The sequence below is a fragment of the Arvicola amphibius genome, chromosome 9, assembly GCF_903992535.2.
Source record: "Arvicola amphibius chromosome 9, mArvAmp1.2, whole genome shotgun sequence".
Taxonomy (NCBI): domain Eukaryota; kingdom Metazoa; phylum Chordata; class Mammalia; order Rodentia; family Cricetidae; genus Arvicola; species Arvicola amphibius.
This window is the reverse complement of record NC_052055.2, coordinates 25,863,252-25,890,638: the sequence shown is the minus strand read 5'-3', so window position 1 is coordinate 25,890,638 and position 27,387 is coordinate 25,863,252. Positions and strand designations below refer to the sequence as shown.

Below are 27,387 nucleotides of genomic sequence, written 5' to 3'. Positions count from 1 at the left end.
CTTTCTAGGACTCAGCAGAGTACTCTCCTGTGCTCTTCTGAAGCAGGAGGGAAACATCAAGGGCATGACAGTGTGAGCAGACACAGTCCTTGAATAGTTTGCTGAGACGGTTTGTCAAATTCATAAAAGCTAATGATCAAAGTGGCAATTTTTCCTTACACAGGAACTTTTGAGGAGAGGATTTGGCCTTGTGGAAGTACACAGATCCTTCTGCTTCTGTACTTTATACTTCATAATTTAAAATAAAATAAACAGGATTTAAAGAACTGAAGAGGTCATGCATAACATATCATACTTAAAGTAAAACAAAACAAACAACTTTGCTTCTGTTTGAAAGTCTTTCTGTCATACAGAATTCCAATGCAAAATTCTAATAAGATATTAGTATTATGCATCTTGATAGACAGTTGAAATGAGTTCACAAAAATTAAATTATATTAATTTCTACTAGTAATCTAGTTGACTTGGAAGTAATTTAGATTTGTAGTTTCTTCCATTTATAGGTGTAGTGAAATATTTTTTTAAAATAATGGCTACATTAAGACAGTTCTCCATCATAAGCTTCCAGCAACTTACCACATCATCAGAAGGCACACTGTTGGATAAAATGTCCACCTGAATAGATACAGTATCCACAATACTTTTTCTTCTAGAAAGACGATCTTCATCTGAAATAAAAATTGTTTTCTTCTATTATTTGTTAGTCAGAAATGTTATGCTGCATTTTAGACATGTAAATATTTAAAACTGCAAGAAAATTTAGAAAGCTGAGTTTGGGGTTTATGTTCTTTCTAAACATTTAAAGCAGTGTGTTCTCAGCTTTCAACCTATTTTACTTAAATTGCAAAGTAATTGCTTTTGTTCATTCCTAGGGTGCAGTACAATGTTGGACCTGTATACAATGTGGAATCATCAAAGGTTGAACAGCACAACCATCCTTAAAAACATACCATCGCTTTGTAGTAAGAACACTTAGAATCTTCCAATTTAATTTTAAAATTATCTTGTATTAAGTGTGTGTGCCTATGTGCCAATACCTACACTGTGGTGCACATAAGGAGATCAGAGCACAACTTAAAGGAACCAGTTCTGTCCTTCTACCGTGTACATTCTGCATAAGGAACTCAGGTCATCAGGCTTGGCAGCAAGTGCAATTATCTGCTGAGCCATCTTGCCAGCTTTAAGTCCTCTTTTAGCTAATCTGAAATAAATGAAGTTTCTAATGATAGTCACCTTGTTGTGCAGTAAAACATCAGAATTTAATTTTCCTGTGTGATTGGAGGTAGTCATATAGTATTTGTCATGCCCCCCAAATGTCCCCTAGATTCACCCATGCTGATACAGATGTGAAAACTGTTTGTTTTTCAGTTGTACTGCACTGTGAATGCACATCACTGTCAGGCTGCTGGCACCTCAGCTGTTACTGTATGTTTGTGAGTACTCAACGCTGCAGGGAACATGTGTGCAGATATCGCAAACACTGATTTCAATGACTCTGGGAGTGCTCACAAGTAGGACTGAGACACCATTTGGTAGTTATATTTTCAGTACTATGAGAAAAAAAATCTCAATCGTGTTTTCCAAAGTGGCTATAATAATTTACAGTATCATAAATCATGCGAGCCATCAATGTGTAAAGGCTCATTTCTGGGCACTTTGGAGACTTGTCATCTTTTACTTCTGTGGTAGAAGCAAACCTAAGAGGTGATAAGATGGCATCTTGCTCTGGTGTTATTTCTTTATCATGATTACAGATATAAGGTTGAAAGGTTTTCACATAACTATGGACCTTCTGTATGCTTCTTTTAAGCAGTGATAGGAAAGTACAGACTAGAAAAATAGCTAATAACCATGGTTATATAAGGAGAGAGCAGCATGCATCCCAGTGCACAGAATCAGAGGCTTATCCAACCCCTGCTAAAATGGATCACGCCAACTATCAGACACTGTGACACTGTAGCTTTTTGGAAGTGCTCATTCTCAAGAAAACACTATAAAACAGTTGCCTACTCGATCCAGGTCTAGGAAGGTAAGCATCCAAACAGGCCAGGCCCCCCTAAAGCCAGTATGTGTAGTAGGGTCCAAATCCCGTGTCATTGTCCTTGGCTTCTCAGCAGCCCTCATTGTCTGCCATGTTCAGGGAGACCGGTTTTATCTCATGCTTTTTCAGGAGGGGGGAGGAACTTGGACTTCCCACAGGGCAGGGAACCCTTACTGCTCTCTGGACAGAAGAGAGAGGGGGAGTGGAGGAGGGAGGGGGGTAAATGGGAGGCGGGGAGGAGGCGGAAATTTTTAATAAATAAATAAATAAAAACAGTTGCCTACTGATCTGAACACCTCGGTCCTGCAGAACAGAGTCCCTCTCTCTGACTTCCAGAACCAGGGGAGTGTTCTTCTTTGCCTTTCTCACTCCGAACTCCACAAGGGAGAGGGTGTGGAAAGCACAGCTCACAATGCTTGCTCTGTGCTGCAGATGACACAAGTGGTAATAATAGCCAAAGTGGGCCGTGTTCTACTCTCACCGAGGGATCTCCTTGGCCAATAATACTCTGGGCTATAGCAGGCACCCCGGGAGGCACTCTACAAATACCAGTGAAGCTCACCAGGACTCAGCACCATGGCTTCTCTTCTGAATGTCAATTTAGTATCTCCAACTTCTAATACATCGTTACAGAAGTACCAGGAATAACCTTCTAATGTGTCTTTCTAAGGACCCTAGTAGAACTGTTTCTGAAGTACAGAACTTTCCATCCTAGTTATGATTTATAAACAGCCATATAAGCCTACTGACCAATGCATAGCTCCCTAAGATTTCTGTGTCACTGCAAATACATAATTATGATGTATGTATAAGACAGAGAGATATTGAAGAGGCTGCACACATTGGGTTGACTGTCTAATTACCCAATGAGAGCAATGTCAAGACACCTTCACAAGCAGCCTCATTAGGGAAGCCTTTGTTTAGAGCACCAGTAAGCACAGAGTTACTTCAGAATTTAGCAACCATGCACTGTGATTTCATTCCACATCCTAATCATCCCCTTTAAGAAATTCTACAAGAGCTGGGAGGTGGTGGCGCATGCCTTTAATCCCAGCACTCGGGAGTCAGAGGCAGGCGGATCTCTGTGAGTTCGAGGCCAGCCTGGTCTACAAGAGCTAGCTCCAGGACAGGCTCTAAAAAAGCTGCAGAGTAAACCCTGTCTCGAAAAACCAAAAAAAGAAAAAAAAAAAGAAATTCTACAAGAGCCCCACTGCTTGTCATACTAGAACCTAATTATAAATGATTCAAACTTCTGCCCTACATTTATAATATTAACAAAGTCCTTCAACCACCTATGCTTTGTGGTTCAAGAGAAACCATACTTAAAAAAGGAATACTGAAACCTTGCTTTATGAAAATCAGAACCTCAACCTAGCTAGCTTGCTCTGGCTTCTGCATGCACAAAGCTGGAAAACTGGAGCTACTCATGAATTACTTCATGGGACAGTTACCGCTATTCCAGACAAAGCACTGAGTACTCACTGTACAGTGGTATTTAGTACACACTGATGCATTCACTATTCAATCAAACTCTAGCTTGTTTAAAAAAAAAAGTGCAATACATGCTTAGCTAATACTTGCTCAGACACCAGTGGTTCATCAATTTCAGGCAGATCACCATTCTTTCTCTAGAACTAGCTGTTTCATTTGTTCATCTGGCTTGGTCATGAGAATATAACCCTTGAAAACAGTGACCACACCTTAACTTCTTCCCATTATCACCTCCTTCAATGTCTAACATACAGTAGGACTGATCAGTTAAGAAGCAATCCAAACTAGCAGTCCTCCTACCTGACCTTTTGGGTGCTGGATTACTAGCATACGACACCATATCCGGCCTTCTGCTAATGTCTTAGTACTTTCATTTTTTCATTCTCTCAATAAACAGAGAAATAAAAATGTGATCTACATCACTTTGCATTCAAATGCTTTACCACTGAGCTATATCCCTTGCTGTAGGTCTTGGAGTGGTACATGGGTTAGTCTCACAGTCATAAGACTCAAATGAAGGAAAGTTGTTGATTATTGTTCACAGCTGACATCAATCATTCTGAATGCATGCGAAATCTTTGATCTCATTGAAAATTGTGAAATCAAATAAATTATTAAGTATTTAAAAGAGCACAGAGACAGTTAAACTTAGTGTGCCATTTAATCAAATTACTTATTATCAACCTCACTATCCTCATGCACAGAGAAGAAAATGCTACATTCTTCATTAAGCTAGTGTAAGGATTAAATAGGAATATAAACAGTGATCTCAATGCTAGGCACAAAATATGATAAATGGAGCTAATATTATAGTGCTGGTGGGTGGTGCATGCTAGCCAACACACTAAATAAATTTTGCTTTTTAAAAAAAGATTTATTTATTATGTATATAGTGTTCTGCCTGCATGTACACCTGCATATCAGAAGAGGGCACCAGATATCATTAGAGATGGTTATGGGTCACTAGGTGGTTGTTGGGAATTGAAATCAGGACCTCTAGAAGAGCAGCCAGTGCTCTTAACCTCTGAGCCGTCTCTCCAGTCCTATATTTTGCTTTTACTTTTGTTTTATTGTTCTTAACTGCTCATAATTTTAAAAATTCAACAGTAGAAAGCTATTACACAGGAAAAAAAAGGTAATAACTAGGTATAACCGACTACCACATAAAATAACACTCTTAGGACTCCTACAACAGACTAATTTAAAAACATCATTCCTTATAAATCAAAAAAAGTTTACTTGCACTTAGAAATTTCTATCCAGACATATAATTAATTATGCCCTGAAATATTCAGACTCCTCCTAGCTTGGGATAAAGAGACACTGAGGAAAAGAATGGAGCTTGTCTGACGGAGAAGGATTTAAAAAGAGCCAAGGCACACGTGAAAATACACATTGTAATTCTCACTGCAAACTACAGAGAAGTCAACAGGGAGAAGGAGAGAGGAATAGAGTACATAAGGGATAAGGACATAGAACAGAGTTAACAGCTAATGACAGGCAGGAGAAGACACAGCCTACGGCTCCATTTTCTAAACATCCAGGGAGTGGTTTTCCTACAGGAAGGGCAGGCTTGGGACAGGGCAGGCTACACTACACCAGGTGGAGTTACCTTTGTATTTCTGCCTGGGTTTAGGAGGCTTTGGGACTGAAAAAAAGATAGCTAAATCCAAAGTATAACTGTTTAATATTTTAAATGCTTACCACCCCCCAAAAGAAACAAAACTAAATCACAGAATTCTGAGGTGGTTTATTTATTTATGTTTTGTTGTTGTTATTTTGTTACTTTTTTTGGGGCGAAGTTCTTACTATGCAGCCTAGGCTGGGCAAAACTTGCTATGCAGCCCAGGTTAGCTTCAGATTGGTAAAAGCTATATATAAAGATTATACTACTTTTGGTAATTAATACATAAAATTATCTGACTGGAATCAAATAGTTCTTTTTATATAATAGAGATATCTATCTTAAAAGGAAACTATTTCTTCCACCAAGGTAACATTCATATATATATACATTAACTGAATATCGGAGTGAATAAAACTGATTTTTAATCTTTAATTAAATGCTAGATATCATGCAATTTGTCTTCAAATACAATGGCATTATTTTTAAAAACAGAAAAAATACACATTAATTAATATACAAGAAATTGGCAGGTTACTTTTCAGAAATGGTCTGCCGTCTTCCAAATGACAAATATGCAACAGTATTATTCAATGACAAAAGATTTCACTTTGCTTCGCTGTTTAAGAAATATTAAAGTTGCCGGGCGGTGGTGGCGCACGCCTTTAATCCCAGCACTCGGGAGGCAGAGGCAGGCGGATCTCTGTGAGTTCGAGGCCAGCCTGGTCTACAAGAGCTAGTTCCAGGCCAGGCTCTAAAAAAAAGCTGCAGAGAAACCCTGTCTCGAAAAACCAAAAAAAAAAAAAAAAAAAAAAAATATTAAAGTTAAAATACATGAATAATAGATTAAAAATAACAGGAAAGCTGACCTCTTGATTCCCTTATGGTAAATATTCCTATCAGTCGTTCCTATTATATCTACAGCTTTAAAGAAAGGTTTCTAAAACAGTATTTAAAAGTAGAAAACATTTAAAATAGCTTTAAAAAAAGAAAAATAAACAAACAAACAAAATCAAAACAACTAATGAGGGGCTGGGAGTTGGCTCATGGTAAAAGCACTAACTGCTCTGCAGAGGGCCTGAGCTCCGTTCCCGGCACCCACAAAGGGTCCAGAGGTTCCAAAGCTGCCTTCTTGACAGCATGAGCACTGTACAAACATGATACACATGGAGGCACAACACTTACACACATACAATACAAAGTCACCTTTAAAAAGTAAGCCATGGTATATTAGTATAGCCACAAACCTAACCTTCACTCCTCATTGCATGGCAGGACGTTTACTGAACATACCTGTCGCCTGTGGCACATAAGGAACTGAGAGCCTCTCCACACTGTACCCGCTTCCACCAAGGGACTCTGCAATTTTGTTGGTCAGAAAATATAAACTTTTGTCGTGTTTCTCTAACGATTTCGGAAGCCTGTCAAATTGATAAAAACAACAATCATTAGATATTGGTTCCTGAGCAACAACTTCTACAGTAAAGGCCTCAATATTTTAGACGGAAGTACAAGTCACTTGGGGATGAAAGACAAGCCTATGCGCTTTGTAACCAAGTCTTGGTTGTTAGGGCTCTTTCCCCAGTCAGACTTCACTAGTAAACTTAGCCCTGCCACTCTGCTGATGTGTGGACATTATTGGACATTATAAGACGAAGAACACTAGACTCAGTCTCTAATTTTCACACGAAGCAAAATGTAATGAGAGAAAACACAGCTGAGCTGAGTGTGAATGTAAAGCCCAGGGCCAGCATGGTGACAGACAACCCACGCCAGTCACAAGGGGGGGCCTGCTCTTTTCTCACTGTGGCCATTATCCTGGGCTTTCAATCCTGAGCTTCTGTCTTAGAGCCCAAAGTGTGAGTAAAGGGTTATCAGCGTGCATTTATTTTCCCCGTGGAATAGCAGGAAGAAGGTACAGCAAATGAATTTGCTTTTGTTTCTGTACCACAATTTTACATGTTGTTATGTTACCGGAAATCTTCAATAAGAAAACTATACTGTTACAAGAGAGCTCATTTACATGAGTACACAGAGCAAAATGTCATAATTGAGAAATATCACATTTTAAAAGGGGGGATAAACTTTGCATTTTCAGGACTATATGCACGTCTACAACTATAGAGCCAAAGTATGATGTAAGAGAAAAGGTTACATGATTAGATGCCAGTAATGACACAATTACTATAATTATAAACCTAGAACAATAGCTACTCCTGTGTAATTATTATTGACTCGTCTCTCTATGGTCAACCTTTCCATCAATTATAAAGAATGAGCATACATGCACTTATCTCTGAAAATATGCTCTGGTAGAAAATAAGGGGCTTCCATAGTTCGAGTTTCAATAACCTGAAAGCAAGCAAACACAAAACAAAATTGAAATTAAAAATCCTTTTCTTAAGACCTTGTCGTGAACATTTACAAAATAACTAAGAGCAAAACCAAAAAGAAACCTTTACATGAAACACCACGAATGTACCTTTGAATTCAAACTAAGTTCCTTCTGTTTTCACACGATACTAAAAATTCAACAGCTATTAAAAGTTTAATAATCAAGTATACGAGGCAGTAAAAAATGATGTGTTATATTTGCTAAAACACCCTACAAAGAAACAGAGCACACATTTTCTCAAGTAGCAGAGCAATGCAGATCTCTAAATCAAAAACACCAATGATAGCCTTTGCTGGAGAGGATGTGGAGTAAGGGGTACACTCATCCATTGCTGGTGGGAATGCAAACTTGTGCAACCGCTTTGGAAAGCAGTGTGGAGGTTTCTCAGGAAATTTGGGATCAACCTACCCCAGGACCCAGCAATCCCACTCTTGGGAATTTACCCAAGAGATGCCCAATCATATTACAAAAGCAATTGTTCAACTATGTTTATAGCAGCATTATTTGTAATAGCCAGAACCTGGAAACAACCTAGATGCCCTTCAGTGGAAGAATGGATGAAGAAAGTGTGGAATATATACATATTAGAGTACTACTCGGCGGTAAAAAACAATGACATCTTGAATTTTGCATGCAAATGGATGCAAATAGAAAACACCATCCTGAGTGAGGTAACCCAGGCCCAAAAAGATGAACATGGGATGTACTCACTCATAATTGGTTTCTAGCCATAAATAAAGGACATCGAGCCTATAATTCGTAAAAAATCCTAGAGAAGCTATATAAGAAGGTGAACCCAAAGAAAAACATATAGTTATCCTCCTGGATTCTGGAAGTAGACAAGATTGCCAGACAAAAAAATGGGAACATGGGGGTGGGGTGGAATGGGGGGAGGGGGGAATGGGGAGAGAAAAGTGTGAAGTGGAGGATGGGAAGAGCTTGGGGGAATAGGATTGTTGGGATATAGGAAAAGTGGATATGAGAACAAGGAATTATATATCTTAATTAAGGGAGCCATTCTAGGGTTGGCAGAGACTTGACTCTAGAGGGGTTCCCAGGTGTCCAGGAAGACGCCCCCAGCTAGGTCCTTGGGCAGCTGAGGAGAGGGTGCCAGAAATGTCCAGATCCTATTGCCATACTCATGAATATCTTGCATATCACCATTGAACCTTCACCTGGCATTGGATGGAGAAAATGACAGAGCCCCACATAGGAGCACCGGACTGAGATCCCAAGGTCCCGATGAGGAGCAAAAGGAGGGAGATTATGAGCAAGGAAGTCAGGACCGTGAGGAGTGCGTTTACCCATTGAGACGGTGGGACAGATCTAACGGGAGACCACCAAGTCCAGTTGGAATGGGACTGATGGAACAGGGGACCAAACCGGGCTCTCTGAACTTGGCTGACGGTGGAGGAGGACTGAGAAACCAAGGACAACGGCAATGAATGTGAACTCTACAGCATGGACGGGCTCACTGTGAGCCTTGTCAGTTTGGTTGCTCACCTTCCTGGACTTAGGGGGAGCTGGGAGGACCTTGGACTTAACATAGTGAAGGGAACCCTGATGGCTCTTTGTCTTGGAGAGGGGTGGAGTGGTGGGGGTATGGGTGGAAGGGAGGGGAGGGAAGGGGGAGGAGATTGAAATCTTTAATAAAAAAAAAAAAAGAAAAAAAAAGAAAAAAAAAAACATCCTCTGTATTATGTAGACCACTCAGTGAGAATTGGGCCATCAAGTTTATGATCAAAAAGTGAAATTAAAACACCATTTCAGCAAAAGAAAGAACATTACTATTGCTTTATTCCCTGGTCATGGCCTTCAATATTTGTTTCTCATTTGTGGTCTATGAATAAAGAATTTATCTGGGAAAAATAAAAATAAAAAAAAAAAAATAAAACCCTCACAAGCTCCCCACTGTGTGCTCAGTAGTGCTCAGAGCTCAGTGCCCTGGAGTGCGGTGGAGGGTGTCACAATAAAGGGTCTGCACCATTCTGACAATACACAATGCATAAGTGAGTTTTAAATGAATGAGTTTTGCTCTTAAGAATGCACCCAAAACCTACATTTTAGCATGATGTACTTTAAGATCTCATGAAAACAGGGTTCTTTGACAAAGGCTTTCAATTGTGGCATATTTCTGCCACATTAAGGACTCTGAAATATGTATGAGATCATGTTAGTAACTGGAATTACCACTGAAGAAAATTAAACATCGCTGAAAGGTAATAAAATTACAAAAAAGAGCATTAATCTTCAACCCCAGCTCTGCCTTATACAACATAAACAAACAACATTTAACTGAAGAAAGCTTAAGACAACAAGTCACAACTGCTCAGTGGAAAGGAGAGAAGAAAACTGTATTCTATTCAACAAAGACCTCAAAATCTGTAACAACCAAAATAGACAATATCAACTGTACTTTTGATTTATAACCTCATGTTTCTGCAGAATTATCTTAATCTTATTTTGCAGAATTATCTTAATTATATATTTACCTTAATTACATATAATGATTAATATATATGTGTGTATATATAAGTATGTGTGTGTGTGTGTGTGTGTGTGTGTGTGTTAGAAAAAAATGACTATTCAGAAATTAGCTGATTTTACACAAAACTCAGGCTAGGAACTTTCCTAAGTCTCTCACCTTGCTAACATGCTGGCAGAATGCTGGAACGGCTATCATCTGACTCACAAAGTTGAGATATGCTGCAACCAGTGCCATGATTCCACACCGATGAAACATTGGCAGGTTATCTTCATTGATAATCGCGCTGTCCTTCAGTAGAAAATAAATGTGAAAGATCAGGGTCTCATACTCCATCAGCATATTCTTAGTGATTACACTGGAAAACTGAAGAAAGTTTGGATAGCTGAAAAAAAACACACACGCATGTGTGTGTGCGCACGCGTACTACATGTTGTCCTTTTATTATATAACATTTAACTCCAACTAAACAATGCCACACCTATAATAATTATTTTAGTGACCACCCTATCCACTGGACGAAAGTAAAGGTACAGGACTGCTGTTTTCATCATCTGCTGAAAGGTCTTGAATGGCTCTTAGCACAGAGTTGATCACTTTAATTGAATATGCAACCAAAAACCCTGCTACTCAAAATTCATGTTCTTGAATATCATACCTCTCTATAAATGATATTTAATTCACTGAAAAGAATTTTTTCTTTAGTGGAACGTTATAAAGCATACCTGTAAAGCAATGGCCAATCGAATGAGGTCAATAACCACCTCTTCATTGGCTAATTCAATAGTTATAAGAGCCAGGGATGTATAAAGGAGCTCATAGTTTTTCTGAACGTTGTCTTCCTCTTTGCAGCCCAGATATATGTGCCTATATAGCTGCTGCCCATTCTGAAAGATACAGAAAAAGATACTTCTGTATGTTAACAATGTAGCATAAAAAAGAGCAATGACTGCACAAAGTGAAGTGTGTTGCATTTGCATCATTTGTAGTTATTTCTCAAGAATCCCTGACAGGGACTGCCACAGGGAAATGGGTATTATACAGCATAATGCACGCACAAGCATGGTTGCAGCATCATTATTTGAGGAAGCCCAACAGGAACCAGCCCAAATAACTGCCAACAAATAACTTGCATTATATTACAACACACATTGTAAAGCAATACAGATAAGATGAATTTTACCAAAACACCACTAAACTGAAAAAATTAAATATAAAAAAACATACGATTTATTGTTCTTTTCATTCAACATACAAAAATTAACAAAACTGGATAACGGAAGCTGAAGTCTAGTGGAAAGAAGCATTGCTTCTATGACTATTGAAACAAACAAAAAATGAATCCAGATTTAGTGTTTAAGGATATTTATGACCACCATATACTATAATAAATCTCTACAAATTATCAACTGAGCTTTCAAAACTCATTCATAGTTAAAAGTTCCTTAGCTATTTGGGACAAATTTGATAAATAGGTAATACTGAGAAATACTCAAAACCAAGAAATAAAACAAATAAAACTTACATCCCTGTTTCTGGAATACAATAAAGATGAACCCAAAAGAATTATGTTTACTGAAGGAATCTGATTAATTAATCAATGTTAAATTGAAGCACAGCATCAATATAATGACAAAGAGAGAAACACTAAAGATGGTGATAGAATGAAATGTCCTGCTCAAGCTTTGCATGACTAGTAAAATACACAAGAAGCCTGATCAATTTACAGGACACCAGTTTCCTAAATTTACCCATGTGTTAAAGGCAGACATAATGCTTAACTCATTTCCCAAACATTATACAGAAAAACACCTAACAAGCAACAAACTCCAGTACAGTTCTGTCTACATAAAAGCTGCTAAAGAAAAAACAGTATGCATATTTGGTTCACAAGGAGGGCAGGGCAGGAATTCCCCTCAAATGGGGAAATTCAAAACAACTGTGCAGCCTAGCAATCTTACATCCAAATACAGGCTCAAGGAGTCATGGTTGGGACTGTGGTCATACAAGGCAGGCTGAAGTTGGCAGTGAGAGGTCTTTCGCTCCAAATTCTATGGCTTCTTTTTAAGCCCACAGATCAATACAGAACCGTCTGACATTTAAAGGGCTATAAGATACATTTTAGACACTCTTTAAAATGATGACTTTACCTTTTTCATGAAGCTTGTATCTTGTCTACAAATTTTTTCTCTTTTTATCTTCAAGTCAGCCACATCTGGTATAATTCTGAAAGAATATATCAACAATTTTAAATGAATAGCACGTTTGGCTATAAGACCTTGTATTTTGTGGAGGATTATATTTGAACTCAGTTGGTCACATCTACATTTTAAATGTTTGTATGAAATGATATTACTGGATTACCATGCTTAACTAAGAATTATATCATCTTCATTCATAGTGCCATTCTTAGGCTTAAAGTAAAACTAAAACAAAACAGTTTTTAATTAATATAAGTAATAATTTCTAGATTAGCACTCTGTAGAGCACACTGAATGACAGTCCATCATGTTCTTTTAAAATATATTAAAAAATCATTTTGATACCAATTAAACACCCCACACAGACACATGCACGCACACAAGCACAATTCAGCACGGTGACTGAGAAAACCAAAAGCTCTCAGGAAGCACAGCGAGTCACCTGATGCCGCGGAGCTTTGCCCTATTGTCGTGGCGATCCATGAGGTTGTGCATTACTTCCAAGACTAACTGCCTCAGCTCATAATCTTCCATGAGCGATGGCGATAATAGAGGGTCCAGAAACGACCCAGGCAGAGCAGTAACAATTGTCTTGGCCTTGTATCCAGAAGTCACCTGATTACAAGGGGAAAATCAACAAACGATGTTCTCATGAGTCCTTCTTAGGCAAAATTCTCACGTTATTTTTTTTTAATCATAAATTTAATGAACTATGGGCAAAAGTCTAATGAAATTTATAAAGGAAATCTGTATGGTAGCAGGACGTTAGCGTTTTAAGAGCATTATTTATAACAAGAATAAGATGACCATCACAAATCTGGTATGTGGTCCCACGTGAGGCTCAACTGCATGCCTGTCAACTCTGCCCTGACCACACTCTGTGGGGAGGCTACTCTCCCCCTTACAGAAAGCCAGGGCATGGGCAGGGTGTATCATACAAGGACATGGGACAGATACAGGGAGAGCAGGTGAAGTCTGACCCTGTAGAAAACCACTGGGAACAGTAATACATTTACAGTTTGGAAAATTGTATTTTGCTACTTAATTTGACATTCATGGTAATATTTAAACTTCTCCAATTTTTAAATTTTGAAGGAGAATATACTTAAGTACTATTAAACATTTAAAAGCCACCATAGAAGAATGCACAAAGCTGACTTATGGTATAATTAGTATAAAAAGTATGGTGGTATATTAATATTTATAAAATTTGTTTTCTATAAAGAATTAGAGCCAAACATTAGAAAATTTTATAAGGAAAGTGAGTGAACAGTGTTTATGTCATTGGAATATAAAGATGTTATTTTAAGTAAGACACAACAAATAAAAAGGACAGGTAGGAAAGAACTGATAAATATTGCTGTAGCTCAATTTAAAATCCTATACAAGCACCAGGAAGAGAATTAAAACTGAAACCAGATTCTTCTGTACCTAAGTATGAAACAAAGAGTGCAATAACACTTACAAAAAAGGTCTCTCAAATGAACTTAGAACGTACTGGCTGGAAGGGTACACATTTCAAAGACCCAGTCTCTACTCTGTCCGTGACATGATCCCAGGAGTTAAAGAAAAATGGAGTGTCTTTATCAAGACCCGAAGAATGGCAACACCAGATGACACACTAACATGGATAGGGGAAATCTCACAAAGCTGCACCCCCAGAAGAAGAGCAACAGGGAATTAAAGACCGCTGAGAGAGAGAGAATAATCTTCCTCAGAGATGAGCCCCTAAATTGTCATACCGAAAACCAACAATAAATGGACTCAGCAAGTTGCAGTTACGCGCATATTTGCATACATATATAACAATAATAATTTAAGAATTTGAAAACAAGCAGAGAAGGAGGGGAGGGGGCAAATTGTGTAATTAAAATGTAAGAAAGAAAAAAATTAGTGTATTTAGCATATAGTACCAGAGGACCTCTGTTGTGTTTTTTCTTTTCTGTATCTATTCCCACTCTTATCTAAAATGACAAGTAATCTCTAACAAGAAGCCACTGTCTGAAGAGTATGTAGAAGGCACTATGGGTTTTCCTATCTGAATTCGATTGTGTAGCTCAGTGACCCTGGATCTCTTCAATTCTTTCCATCTAACTTCTTTGAGCCTACGTATCTCTACCTACAAGATGTAAGTTGTTTTTGCCTTCTGTGAGCTTGATCATAATAAAGATCAAACAAAATGACAGGACAGGCGAGCACTGAATAGTGAAGAATGGCAGAGTATAAAGGGAGAAATACTCAAGTGAACAAATCACAGAGAAAAGCAGCAGTCTGAAGCTGGCGGTGACACACTCTTTTCAGTATTTAAGGGATGCTCCCCTCACTTCTATCAAACTCCTTACCATAAGCAAAGATCTCAGCAACATTATCTGAATCCTCCTGGTTCCCAAATCTCTGAAATATATGAAGTATTGGCATTACTAATTTACATTTATTTATATTAACTTCATCTACATAAATATCTTTTTCTGACTTAAAAACTTTATTCTTATTGGCTAAATATTTAATTTATTTTTATAACTGCTTATGCCATGACTCACTTTATACACCAAAATAAATTTCATATTTATTAAAATAGATAATTGTTTAAAAAATTAAACAAGAAAAGTCAAGTTACTGGGTATTCTAGAACAAATTAATGTGCTGATACAAAGATTAAATCCTCCAAGTACAAGACGTGGTGACCCAAGAATGTATGGAAATGTCAACTGTCCTCTGTGAACACAATAATTACAGGGATTACATTTGGAGATGGAAATGCTAAGTTCATATATCTGTATATCATATTTTGCACACACATATCAATTTCTCATATTCTTCATCATAAAAGGATAGAACTATAATAATTATTATAAGAAGAAAATATCCTTTAGTTGACTTTTACTCTTTGTGCCATTGATAACAACCCCTTTTCTATTTATTAGTTCTTCCGCCACCACTCTCACCCACCTACTGCTAAGAAAGCATGTTCACCCATGACACTTATAGTCCTACCCTACTTTCTCCAGCTGACAGTGCCTTTTTTGCACTTATTTGACTATACTGAATGAAGGCTATGGTATGCTAAACATGTATAAATATGCAGTAATCCAATCCGGTACTCAGTATTTACATCTCCTTAAAAGTTTAAAGACTTTTCTTTGATGAAAATCCAATTGTTACATATATTTATAAGACATGAGATCATTTTAACACATTAGCTAATATTTTAGCATATTACCAAATCAAATCTATAAAGAGGGAACATTACCATCCCAAGTCATTATTCCTGATTCATTAACAATGTTTTAAAGGCTTTCAAGAAGCTTGAAATTTCACCCTACAAATGTGCAGACACACACAATGCACAAGCCAAACAAATCTTCCACATCATTAATAAAAGAGTTAAAAAACTTGAGAATTTGTAAGTTAAAAATTATCCAAATATGTAAGTATATAAGCACTGATTTAACAGCCTAATTATCTAGTACCAAAGAAAACAATGTTGCTTTTTATTACTGAAGTTTTAAAACACCAACATTTTCTTGAGTTAAAAACATGTAATCCAATAGTTACATCTGAGAACATACCCTAGTTGACTGATATCCAAAGTATGAGTTGATGTTCCAAAAACAGGCACTTTTCCCATGATGAACATCATGATCTCTGACCTCTGATAGTCTGGTAAGTTACTTCCAAAAAATCCTATAAATACATGGCAACAAATTTCACAGATTGAAAAGTGGCAAATTTTCCACATAACTCCAAAACTATTTTAAAAATTATTTTCTGTGTATATGCATTTTGCCTACATGTATGTCTGGGTACCACTTGCATGCCTGGTACCTAAGGAGGGCATTTAAAGTTACATATGGTTGTTAGTGGGTGCTGGGAATTGAACTTGGGTTTTCTGATGATCAGAATATACTGTATGAAAAATTTTTCCAATAAAAAAATTTAGTAGTAAAAGACCATGACATATACACTTACTATGTCCAGTCAATTTATTTTTAAAAAAGCATGTATATGAATACTCTTCTTTTATACATATATAGTTACACATATTCATGTACAAACTTGTGTACATAAAGAGTTGGGGGAGAAGACCAAAACAAATCAAAGAACTGCATAAAATGTGGACAATCAATATAAACAGGTAAAGAACTGTGTTCTTATATTTGTTTCCTTCAAACACAATTTCTAGAGGTCTAGACCATCACTCCACTTTGGCAAGTGCACTGCCCACGCCAAACAGCTTATGCAAGAGCATTTTCCCTATCACCACACAGCGGCTTGCAGACTGACACACTGACCTATTGTCTGGATGATAGCGTTCTGCACAATCTTCTCATCATTGTCCTTGGAACTTAAGGTGATGCTGCCCTCAGACCCCTGCTGGCTGTCATTGGCTTCCAGCTCCACACTGAGTCGCAGGTGTTTCAACAGGGTGTTGAAGACTTCCAGCACTGTTGGCCCTGTGAAAGACCATCTTTGTGAGGATGTAACCTCAAGAACAGCTCTCAAAATTCCAAACAGACTTTATAGTTACTTTCTTTTTCTGTTAACAGTACCTAATAATTTATGAGCTATCCACTTCATTTTTCTTTTGGTTATATAACTAAACAATAAGGTCTCACAGTCACACTACAAGCATAATTTGGATATCTGTGAGGAAGTTGCTGTTTGTTTGGCTTTGGTACAATCTGCATAATGGACTATCCCAATCTTTCTACCTGTTAGTTTCAAACCCAAGAACAATGGCTGAGGTACCTATTTAACTTATTAAAAAAGAATGGATGCCAGGTTCTCCCAGCATCTCTCAGTCTATCTGTTACAGGGTATGATTAGCATATCCCACCCTCTACCCTGACCTCTCCAGCCCAGGGGATGGGCTGCCCTTCCCCCAAGAGACTCTTCCCTATATAATCCAGACATTTTGGTGACCCATCTGTTTTGTACTTTTGGCCCCTGTATCTCTATCATATTCCCTCATTTCCCTAACCACATGTGCATGAAACAGCAAGATACTGAGCTTGTTCTCTTCCCTTTGCTACCCCCTACAATCTACCAGCTTCCCAGGCATGCTGCCCAAGGTCGAGTTTTTTCCATCACACTTAAGACAATGACAGCAATTCTTCCCAGCCGGTTCTACACTGCAGTACATCTCTAATCAGTCTTTGAAGCTTTCATGAACTGCAGAATGACTTGCTTGCACTGTAACTTTAAAGATACTTCTTTCATTTCTCCCACACATTCTAGCAAAATGGGCCACACAGCATTCTGCTTTTGTTAATCCACATTCCTGCAGTTTTCTGATTCCTGATTGTCTCAGGCTACATGTGATAAAAGTCTCTTTATAACTGAGAATTATGCAGAATTGTCTACATAAAGTAAATTTGGAAGAAGCCCTTCGTCGAAATGGCTGCGGTCACAAATGTTCGGTATTATTTGCAGTAATGTTTGTTGTAATGTTTGCACACATGTGTATATGTTTCTGTGTGTGTTGATAATAACTATGTATACAAAAATAGTTTATAGGCAGTATTCAAATACAAACACCAAATTCATCAGTATTTCCTATACTTCTGATACACAAAGATGGTAAGAAGTTTTTAGTGTTCCTACATTAAAACAAGTGGAGTCCACTTCCAAGACATGTCAGCACTGAGAATATTTCAACATTGAAGCATTTTAGATTTTGGACTTTCGGACTAGGAAATCTGAACCTGAATCAGGTGTAGTAGTGTGGTCCTGAAAGCCCAGCTACTCCAGAGGCTGGGGCAGGAAAGTCTCAAGCTGAAGGCCGACATGAGCAACATAGTGAGATGAAGGCCAGCCTGGAATGTTTAGTAAAATGTCATCTCAAACGATAAAGACAGCTGGGATGTGACTCAGTAGTAGTACACTTATCTGGGATGTGCACAGCCCTGAGTTGATACTTAGCAACATTTAAAAAAGAAAAACTGTTCAATTGTTCAACTTATATCACTTTTGAAATCTGTATTCACCCAATGTTCAGTATATAAATCATATTTTAAACCCTTTATAAAAGAAGTACAAGAGAAAGGAAATGAAAGAGGGGAGAAAAAAAGAAGGAAAATTTGATTATATACACTCAAATTACAGAACATTTGAAAATATGTAGAGAAATCTTAAAGGGTACTTCACAGACAACTACTGGGAAAACACTTCATATTATTAATGCATTCCTTTTGTGTTTTATTGATACTCACCTATGGAACCTTTAGCAGCAATAGCAACAGCCTCCAACAGAACCTGAATGATACCTGCTCGAACCCGTGGAGAATCCTTCTTACAAGAGTCAAGGTGTCCAAGAATTTCCTGGATCACATGGTGAGAATACTGAGCCTAAGGGAAGCATATAGCACAAAGATGTGTTAGCAAAAACTGTACATGGCATATCTGTAAGAATGAAAAGGTACATCGTATTCATTATAGAGAACTGATATTTATAATATGTAGCTCCCCCACCCAAAGCACTCCTTTAAGAACAGTGATATTGGAAACTATTTATGACATCTTGAGTAAAGAAAGCAAATTACCAAATACTGTATTTAAGTTGGTGGTGATGGGAGCAGGGGTGTTTTAAAATATGGCTCGGGGATTAAGTGCACTGGCTGCTCTTCCAGAGTATGGCTCCCAGTAACCACATGGGAGCTCACAGCTGTTTGTAATGGATCTGAGGTCTACCTCTAGATTCTCTGGATATTGAGCATTCATGAAATGCAAATATATGCATGAAGAAGGAGAGAGGCAAGAGATAGAGCGAGAGAGATACTGCCTCAAGAAGTGAAAGATTAAGAACTGATTATTGAGAGTTGTCCTCTGACCTCTACATGCATGCCATGGCACACATGTGCCTACATTCAACACACACACACACACACACACACACACACACACACACACACACACACACACCATCAGTACTATTACTACCAGCACAACCTAGAACTGAACTTCTTACCTGGGAAACTGCACACTCATGAAGCACATGCAGCTAAGTCTGCCTTGTTTAAAAGTATTTAATTTACTGGCTGACCAGGACACTTCTGTAACTGAGGGTGAGGATATTTTTAACAACTATACACATTAAGGCTTTCCTAGGGAAATTAGGACCCATGTTCATCCTACTTACAAGGGATTAGCTAAAAACAGTTTAATATATTAAAAAGAATGCATGGTCAAAGAATCAAAACTGAAGACATAAAATAACATTTGAATTAAGAACTAGTCAAATCTTTTCAGATTTTAAGGTGAGAAAAACCAAAAGTGGTCCTTTGTAGAAGACAGTGCTCCTAAGATTCTATAAAGAACAGAAGCTATAACAAAGGAACACCAATGCCAGCTCAACTGTATAATAGAAGCACACAATATGTGAGTTACATAACTGCACTAAAAGTGCCACAATAAAATTATCTAATCCTCTTATTAGATATGTTTCATCTTGGCAAGTAAGAAAACAAGCAGTAAATGAGAAAAAAATATAAATAAGAACATGCCATATGCCAGCTACGGTGGTGTAGGCCTCTGATTTCAGCACTTAGGAGATAGAGGCAGGCTGATCTCTGAGTTCAAGGTTATCCCGGCCTACATAGTGAGTTTTAGGATACTCAGAGCCTCAGAATGAGACCCTACCTCAGAAAACCAACAAAACAAAGACAAAACAAAAACCATGCTTTGTATCCTAGTTTTCCACTTGTTTGGTGATATGCACATCTATACAGAATAATCGTTACTTATTTAATAGACAAGCAGTTCATTAAACCTTACCTGAATAGAATACATTATAATCTTAAAGCAGTGAACTGCAAATTCATTAGGATCCCATAGCTTGTGATGATCTAAATGCCTGTAAATAACAATTAGAAATTAAGAACTCTTGGCTTTTAATAACACCTTCTTTGAAAACCTTCAACAATATAAAAATCAGAAAACTTTCTAAACGAAAATCAAGGGTTCCACGTTCCTAACTATGGCACACATTTCTAACTGCTAAGCTTGGCCATACAGTAGTGCAAAGAGTGATTAAACAGTATACTTTGATTGTTAGTATACTAAGTGTCCATGGTGTTCGTGACTCACATAGGCCTGAAACCTTCTAATATAGGACTTTATTCCTCTAACAACTAACACAATGACCATTAACATTTTCAAATGGCAATTCTTGCTATTTTACAACTTTCAGGTAAGATTGCCAATAATCACCTAAAGACTTAAATGTTGGGATTTCTCTGGTGTTCATTCTTTCTCATCTCATTTCACACTACCCTCACTGCAGCCAGCATGCCAGCTGTCTTGTACTCACTGTTGAAGGAAAATGTGCTATTTCAAATTCTTAGGGAATCTTTCATTTTCTTTATGGATCAAGTAACAATTGAAATAAAAAAGCCTATTTCAATGGTGAACTAAAATATACTTTGGAAATAAAATCACCAAAGTAGTTTTTTTATATTTACCTACATCTAACTTAAAAAACATTACTCCAAACTCAAGATAGCTATGAATTTCCTGTTTTTAAATGACAGATGACTTTTTGACCTTTTCTCATAATCTATAATTATTGTGCATATCTTTCACCTATCTGGTGATATTTTTCATATATTTCCAAATTACACAGTACCTTACTGTAGACAATATCCAGTTAATTAATTAAATAGCTACTAGACAGGGCAAGGCCATGTTGATGAAGGCAACACTTACTTAGGTCATCGAACATGGAGAAAGTCAAGATGGAATTTAACTAAAAGCTTCATCACTACTGACTAGCATTCAAGGTACTCTACATTATCAAAGGAAAAAGATGATCATCATTATCACCTAGCTACAAACCTTGAGACCTGCAATAGAGAGCTACCTGCAAAATCTACTGGTGCATGAGAGCACAACTAACAATATGGAAGTCACCAGAAACCTTTTGACCAGACTAAGGTCCCATTCTATGAGATGGAACCCATACCTGACACTGCTAATGTGGTCTGGGGGAAAACCTACTACTATTATTTTGTTACGCAACATGCTGCTGTACTTATAGATCAGTGCCTTTGCTCAATCCACATCAAGGAAACTTCTTACAGTACATGGGAATAAACACAGAGACAAAGACGGGAAAATATGCAGAAAATCAGAAACTTTAGAGCATCCAGTCCTAATGAGAAGTCTTTATCAAACTACTCCCCCACAAGGCTTGCCAGATGAGGCAGAAAGGCTATTAAAGCTGTAAGTGATAGATGACACCATCTTCATCATACTACTTTCCCCAGAGCTCAGAGATCTATGAAAGAGTGGCAGAAAGGCTGTTGAAGCTAGAAGTGATGAATGGCTCCAAAAAGACTGTCTTCTAGACACAAGGAAACCACGTCTTCCCGATACAACAGGATTAATGCACACATGAACTCAGAGACTGCAGCAGCATGTACTAGACCTGGAAAGGTTCAAGCCAGACAGGGTCCCATCACTGGGTGGGAGATGTGGGCACAGAGCCCACCCTTAACCAAGAAGCTCTCTGTAGTTTTCTTCAAAGGAGTCTCACTGGGGCTCTCAAACCACACTGTAGGACAGAACCCATGCACAGGAGTAGCTGGTCAGCAAAAAACAAACAGTGGTATTTTTGTAGATTTTAAATTCCATTCTGCTTTGTTTGGATACGTTTTTTTGTCTTACTCATCTTCAGATTGTTTTGATTTTTGTGGGAGTTCTTTTTTTTCTCTCTCTTTCTTTTTCTTTTTTTTTTTTTGCTTTATATTGAAAGAAAGAGAAAGAACATAAAGTTGGGTGGGTACAAAGGTCAAGAGAATCTAGAAGGAAAAAGCATGATGAAAATATATTATGTGAAAAACTTAAAATTAAAGTGGAGGGACACAAGCCTACTTTAAATTGTTCAAGTACAGTTAATGTGGTAAAATCTGACTTACAGGCTAGCTAGCTCAAATTCTATAATGAAGCCTAAATATTTGGATTTAAGTAAAAATAATTCCCTTTTAATGTAGGTAACATAATTATGTTACTTTTTAGTAGCATTTCCATAAGGCCACTGTGATAGAGAAGACCACATGTTGTTTTGATGAGCTGAAGATACTCTTTTTTTTCTGTGAACATTTATTTTATTTTATTGTAAACAATGGAAATAAACACTCTAATGACAAGTTCTCATCCACTGTTGGAACATTTCACATATAACTCTTTATTATTATTATTGTTTTCTTTCTTTCTTAAAAATTTCCACCTCCTCTCATTTTGCTCCCACTTCACCCACTTCTCCTCCCCCTCCCTCTCCAGTCCTAAGAGAAGTCAGGGTGCCCAGCCCTGTGGGAAGTCCAAGTACCTCCCCACTCCATCCAGGTCTAGGCTCCCAAAAGCCAGTACATGCAGTAGAATCAAAACCCGGTGTCATTATCATTGGCTTCTCAGTCCGCCCTCATTGTCAGCCACATTCAGAGAGTGCGGTTTGATCACATGCTCCATCAGTCCCTGTACAGCTGGCCTTGGTGAGCTCCCATTGTGTACGCACTCCTCGTGGTCCTGACTTCCTTGCTCATGTTCTCCCTCTTTCTGCTCTTCATCTGGATACTCTTGATTTTTAATAAATTTTTTGTGACTTAATGATTCTTGCTTTAAAAGTTAACTTAGAATCATGTAGTAAAAACACCTGCCCTAAGTAAAGAATTATGCATGTTACACACAAAATATACATGCACATGTTAAGTCCATTATTATAATCAGAGGGTGAAAAGAAGATGATGGTGAACTTTAAAAAGGAAAGCTCAATTTAAAAAAAGGCCAGCATACTTATTATAGCAGACTGAATTACCATCCAATGATGGAGTAAGGGGCACAAGACTTGGAAGCCCTGCCTGCAAGATACTGATTATTCAAAGAAGTTTACTACTCATAAGAACCTGGAAGACAACATGTAAGGGGACCAGTGGGGCCTTCAATATTCTTAACTTTATTAGATTTTGAGTAAAAGACGAAATTCATTCAGTAAAGTGAACAGAATCAAAAACTCCCAGCCAAGGTAAAAAAAAAAAGCTGGGGGCAGAGAAACAGCTCCTGGGAAAGTGCTAGGTTTAATTTCTAGAACTGGAGGAAGGGAAGGAGGGAGGGAGGGAGGGAGGGAGGGAGGGAGGGAGGGAGGAAGGGAGGAAGGGAGGAAGGGAGGAAGGAAGGAAGGAAGGGAGGAAGGAAGGAAGGAAGGAAGGAAGGAAGGAAGGAAGGAAGGAAGGGAAACAATGTGTGTCACATGCTGGCACTGTCTAATTTCTCAATGCACATGTGTACACAACATTAAATTTAATAATATAATTAATTAAAGGAAAAAAAGGAAAATAGAATGCCCAATGCTACCTTCACAATGTTACTTGACATGTAAAAAGCCATTATTTGGTACTATAAGTGAAAAAATTTAATTGGAAAGTCTTTATCCTTCATAAGAAATTTATACAACTACTACATAGCAAAGTCACAGATAACTAGGAAAATAGAAGAACTCACGCAAAAACTGGCCTAACAGCATTATTCATATTTCCGAAAGTTGCTCTGCCCAGCAATTCTCTGAAACAGCTCTCAGCCAGCACTGCAGGGTTCTCTTCTTTGTCAGCTACAGAGGGCGAGGAAGGCGGACCTAGGCGACTAAAGAGAAATAAAAAAGGTCAGAGTCACGATTCTTATTTTAGTTCTAAAGGATAAAAGAAAGCACTTTACTTCTCAGAAATGTTAAAAAGACATTTTGCTTTACTCTCAAATAATTTTAATATTAAAGTTTAATTCTAATGTTCATGAATTTAGTATCACAAGAGTTAAGCATATAATCTTCCAAAAGAAGTGTCTAAATTCAGCTAGAAAGAATATCTTTTATGCCAATAAAATACTCAGACTGGGTGTGGTAGTACCCACCTTTAATCCCAGCACTTGGACAGAAGCAGGAGGATCTTTGGAAGTTCAAGGCCAACTTGGTCTACATCATACAATAAGTAACTGAAACCCTATCTCAAAAAAAAAAAAAAAAAAAAAAAAAAAAGCAACAACAGCCGGGCGGTGGTGGCGCACGCCTTTAATCCCAGCACTCGGGAGGCAGAGGCAGGCGGATCTCTGTGAGTTCGAGACCAGCCTGGTCTACAAGAGCTAGTTCCAGGACAGGCTCCAAAGCCACAGAGAAACCCTGTCTCGAAAAACCAAAAAAAAAAAAAAAAAAAAAAGCAACAACAAAATTCAACAGCTCATTTTCATAGAATGTCTCAAAACATCAACATCCATAGCAATATATATCCTAGTGAGCACTAGGTCCAGAAAAAATATCTATAGCCATCCTCTATTTAACTATAACTGGGAACAAATGAAAAGAATGGAATGCCGAGTGGGGCAAGCAGACATAGCCCCTATCCCTAACCCAAAAGCTATCTCTCCAAGTGTCAACAACACACAAAGGAAAACTTTTCCCCCAGTGGAGTTTCCCTGGGTATAAAAACCACACTTAAGGGCAGGCCCCATGCCCAGGAGTACTCAATGGTACTTTTGAAGATTTTTTTTTCTGTCTCATAATGCTTATGCTTAAGTTGTTTTTTTGTTGTTTTGTTTTCCTTTTCTTTTCATTTTTTGTTTTTTGAGATAGGGTTTCTCTGTGTAGATCAGGCTGGCCCCAAACACAGAGATCCACCTGCCTCTGCCTCCCGAATGCTGGAATTAAGGTGTGTGCTGCTATTTGGGTATTTTTCACCTTATTGGTCTTTGCTTATATATTATGGTTTCTGATGTTGTGTTTTTATGGCTTTTGTGTATGTATGTGTGTGCGCATGTTTGTGTATCACAAGCTTTTTTGTGTTTCACAAGCTTTTCCTTTGCTTTTGTTTTATGTTTGTTTTGTTTTATTCTGGTTCGTTTGTCTGTTTTCTAAAGAGAGACAGAAAGAAAGCATGGGGTTATATGAGTGGGGAATTAAGAAGGACCTGGGAGGAGATGAGGGAGGGCAAACTATGATCAGAATATATTGTATAAAAATTATTTTCAATAAAATACAATTAATAGCTATTATTATTATTATTATTTTAGACTCCCTATGAGAAAGCATATTGGATCTGAAAGGAGCAATAGAAGTTCAGCTATAATTTCTGCTTCTCATGGTTAAATTTAGGCAGTACTAATTAAAGTTAATTTACATGTCTAATAGTAACCAACAAATACATTTGTTCATTAAAAAATTTATCACATTTATTTAGGTAGTGTGCTTGCCTGTATGTGTTTGTGTACATGCTACAGCACAAGTGTGGAAGTTGGAGGACAACTTGTGGGGGTCAGTTTTCCTTCTAAATGTGCATCTCAGGGATTGAACTCAGATCATCAGCTTGGGTCACAAGCACCTTTATCTTGTGAGCCATTTCACCAGCTCAAAGTTTAAATGTATTCTAGTAGAGAATGAAGTCCTAAGTGTATGAATAAGGAACTGTGACTCCCAATGCTAATATGATAATTACAAATTCATATATTTCGAGAAAGGTACATATTTTTAAACTCATGCAACATTATGAGACTACATTTATATAATGATAGAAACCAAACATTCTTATCCTAACAAGCACATGAATATATACATATACAGTGCAACACAGCCTTTAATATCTTTTTGAAAAGATTTTTATTTTTGATTACATGTAAATGTCTGTGTGCATGTATGGGTATGTGCACGTGAATGCAGATGCCCATGATGGATCCCCCTTGAACTGTAGCTACAGGCACCTGCAAGCTGCCCAAAATGGGTGCTTAGAACAGAACTCAGGTCCTTTGCAAGAAGAGTATGCCCCCTTAACTGCTAAGCCATCTCTCCATCCCCAGCTTTAGTATCTTTATACAGTACCTGTCAACTTCTTCTATCTTCTGCATGTTAAACAGAAGGGACGGAACAATTTTATCCATATGCTGTGGTTCCCAAATGGTAGCCCGAAGTTCATCATTAACTGTTTTTCGAACCACACCTTGAATACCTCTTATCCCAGCAATACGGATCCTATAAGGATGAGGGGGGAAAAAGACCCATGAAAATAGATATTTAAACAAGTCTGTTTGTTTACCTAGGAGAATGTATGTCAATATTGCTCTCTCAACCATAAAATGTTTTAATGTAACGTGTAATAGTGTAAAAAATCTCAAAAATCTTATGCCGGTTCCCCAGTTGTCAGTTTAAAGTCAGTAAGCTCCCATTTGCTCGGGTCAGCTGTTTCTGTGGGTTTACCCACCATGGTCTTGGTCCCTTTACTTATAATATCACTCCTCCCTCTCTATGACTGGACTCCAGGAATTCGGCCCAATGCTTAGCTGTGGATCTCTGCATCTGCTTCCATAATTACTGGATGAAGGTTCTACGATGACAATTAAGGTAGTTATCAATCTGATTACAACTCTGAATGTGGGTAACGGTTATGTGGCTTGGGCAGTTTGTGTGGTCACTGGCAGTGGAATCAGTATTTATCCCTAGTGCATGAACAGGCTTTTTGGAGCCCATTCCCTATGGAGTAATACCTTGCTCAGCCTAGATACAGGGGCCCTTGGTCCTGCCTCAAGTGATGTGATAGACTTTGCTGACTCCCCATGGGGGGAGGGGCTTACCCTCTCTGAGGAGTGGATGGGGGGGTAGGGTCGAGAAAAGGAGGGAGAAAAAACTGGGATTGGTATGTAAAATAAGACGGTTTTAAAAAGAGAAAAAAATCTAAGGTGAACACTGAAAGATATATTCAAGAGACTTTCAACACCATCTTTATACATCAGCGAAGTTTAAAAGTCTGTAAACTATAGAAATATCTATTAGACGTCTTATTTGCTAATAAAAAGGCAATCAGAAGCCTAGCTTCTTCTAACACGATGGTAATAAACTACTGTTTTGAGGGCTCAAAACTGAGTACTCACTCCCCCTAGTGAGCATTGTGCTTCTGCCCACTCTGCCCACTGTGCTCCAAGAACCTCTCACCTCTCAGAAAGGGAAGCTTCTTCATTTAAAACTTGTGTTTACAAACATGCACACAGGACCTGTAATTTACCAGTGTTGCCCTAAACTCCCATCACAATTCATAAGCCCAATTTCCTCATGGTCGTCTTCACGCTTCTTGGCAAAAAGAAAATTGTAGGTTCAAGAAAGAGAAGTGACTAGATTCTCATAGCCTC

General features: G+C 37.9%; 1 protein-coding gene across 3 annotated transcripts in view; it reads right to left on the bottom strand.

The window, feature by feature from the left end:
• The window catches only part of Efr3a (EFR3 homolog A), an 83,672-nt gene that overhangs the window by 10,296 nt on the left and 45,989 nt on the right, over window positions 1-27,387 (bottom strand). For all 3 annotated transcript variants that reach the window (XM_038343354.1, XM_038343355.1, XM_038343356.1), the window contains 14 exons: window positions 26,087-26,236; window positions 23,731-23,868; window positions 20,011-20,089; window positions 18,450-18,585; window positions 16,530-16,691; window positions 15,807-15,921; window positions 14,580-14,631; window positions 12,680-12,852; window positions 12,187-12,262; window positions 10,762-10,923; window positions 10,196-10,327; window positions 7,441-7,508; window positions 6,450-6,577; window positions 577-668 (listed from right to left, as the gene is read on the bottom strand). In XM_038343354.1, coding sequence (XP_038199282.1) covers window positions 577-668; window positions 6,450-6,577; window positions 7,441-7,508; window positions 10,196-10,327; window positions 10,762-10,923; window positions 12,187-12,262; window positions 12,680-12,852; window positions 14,580-14,631; window positions 15,807-15,921; window positions 16,530-16,691; window positions 18,450-18,585; window positions 20,011-20,089; window positions 23,731-23,868; window positions 26,087-26,236 — 1,663 coding nt within the window. The remainder of the gene's footprint in view (window positions 1-576; window positions 669-6,449; window positions 6,578-7,440; window positions 7,509-10,195; window positions 10,328-10,761; window positions 10,924-12,186; window positions 12,263-12,679; window positions 12,853-14,579; window positions 14,632-15,806; window positions 15,922-16,529; window positions 16,692-18,449; window positions 18,586-20,010; window positions 20,090-23,730; window positions 23,869-26,086; window positions 26,237-27,387) is intronic.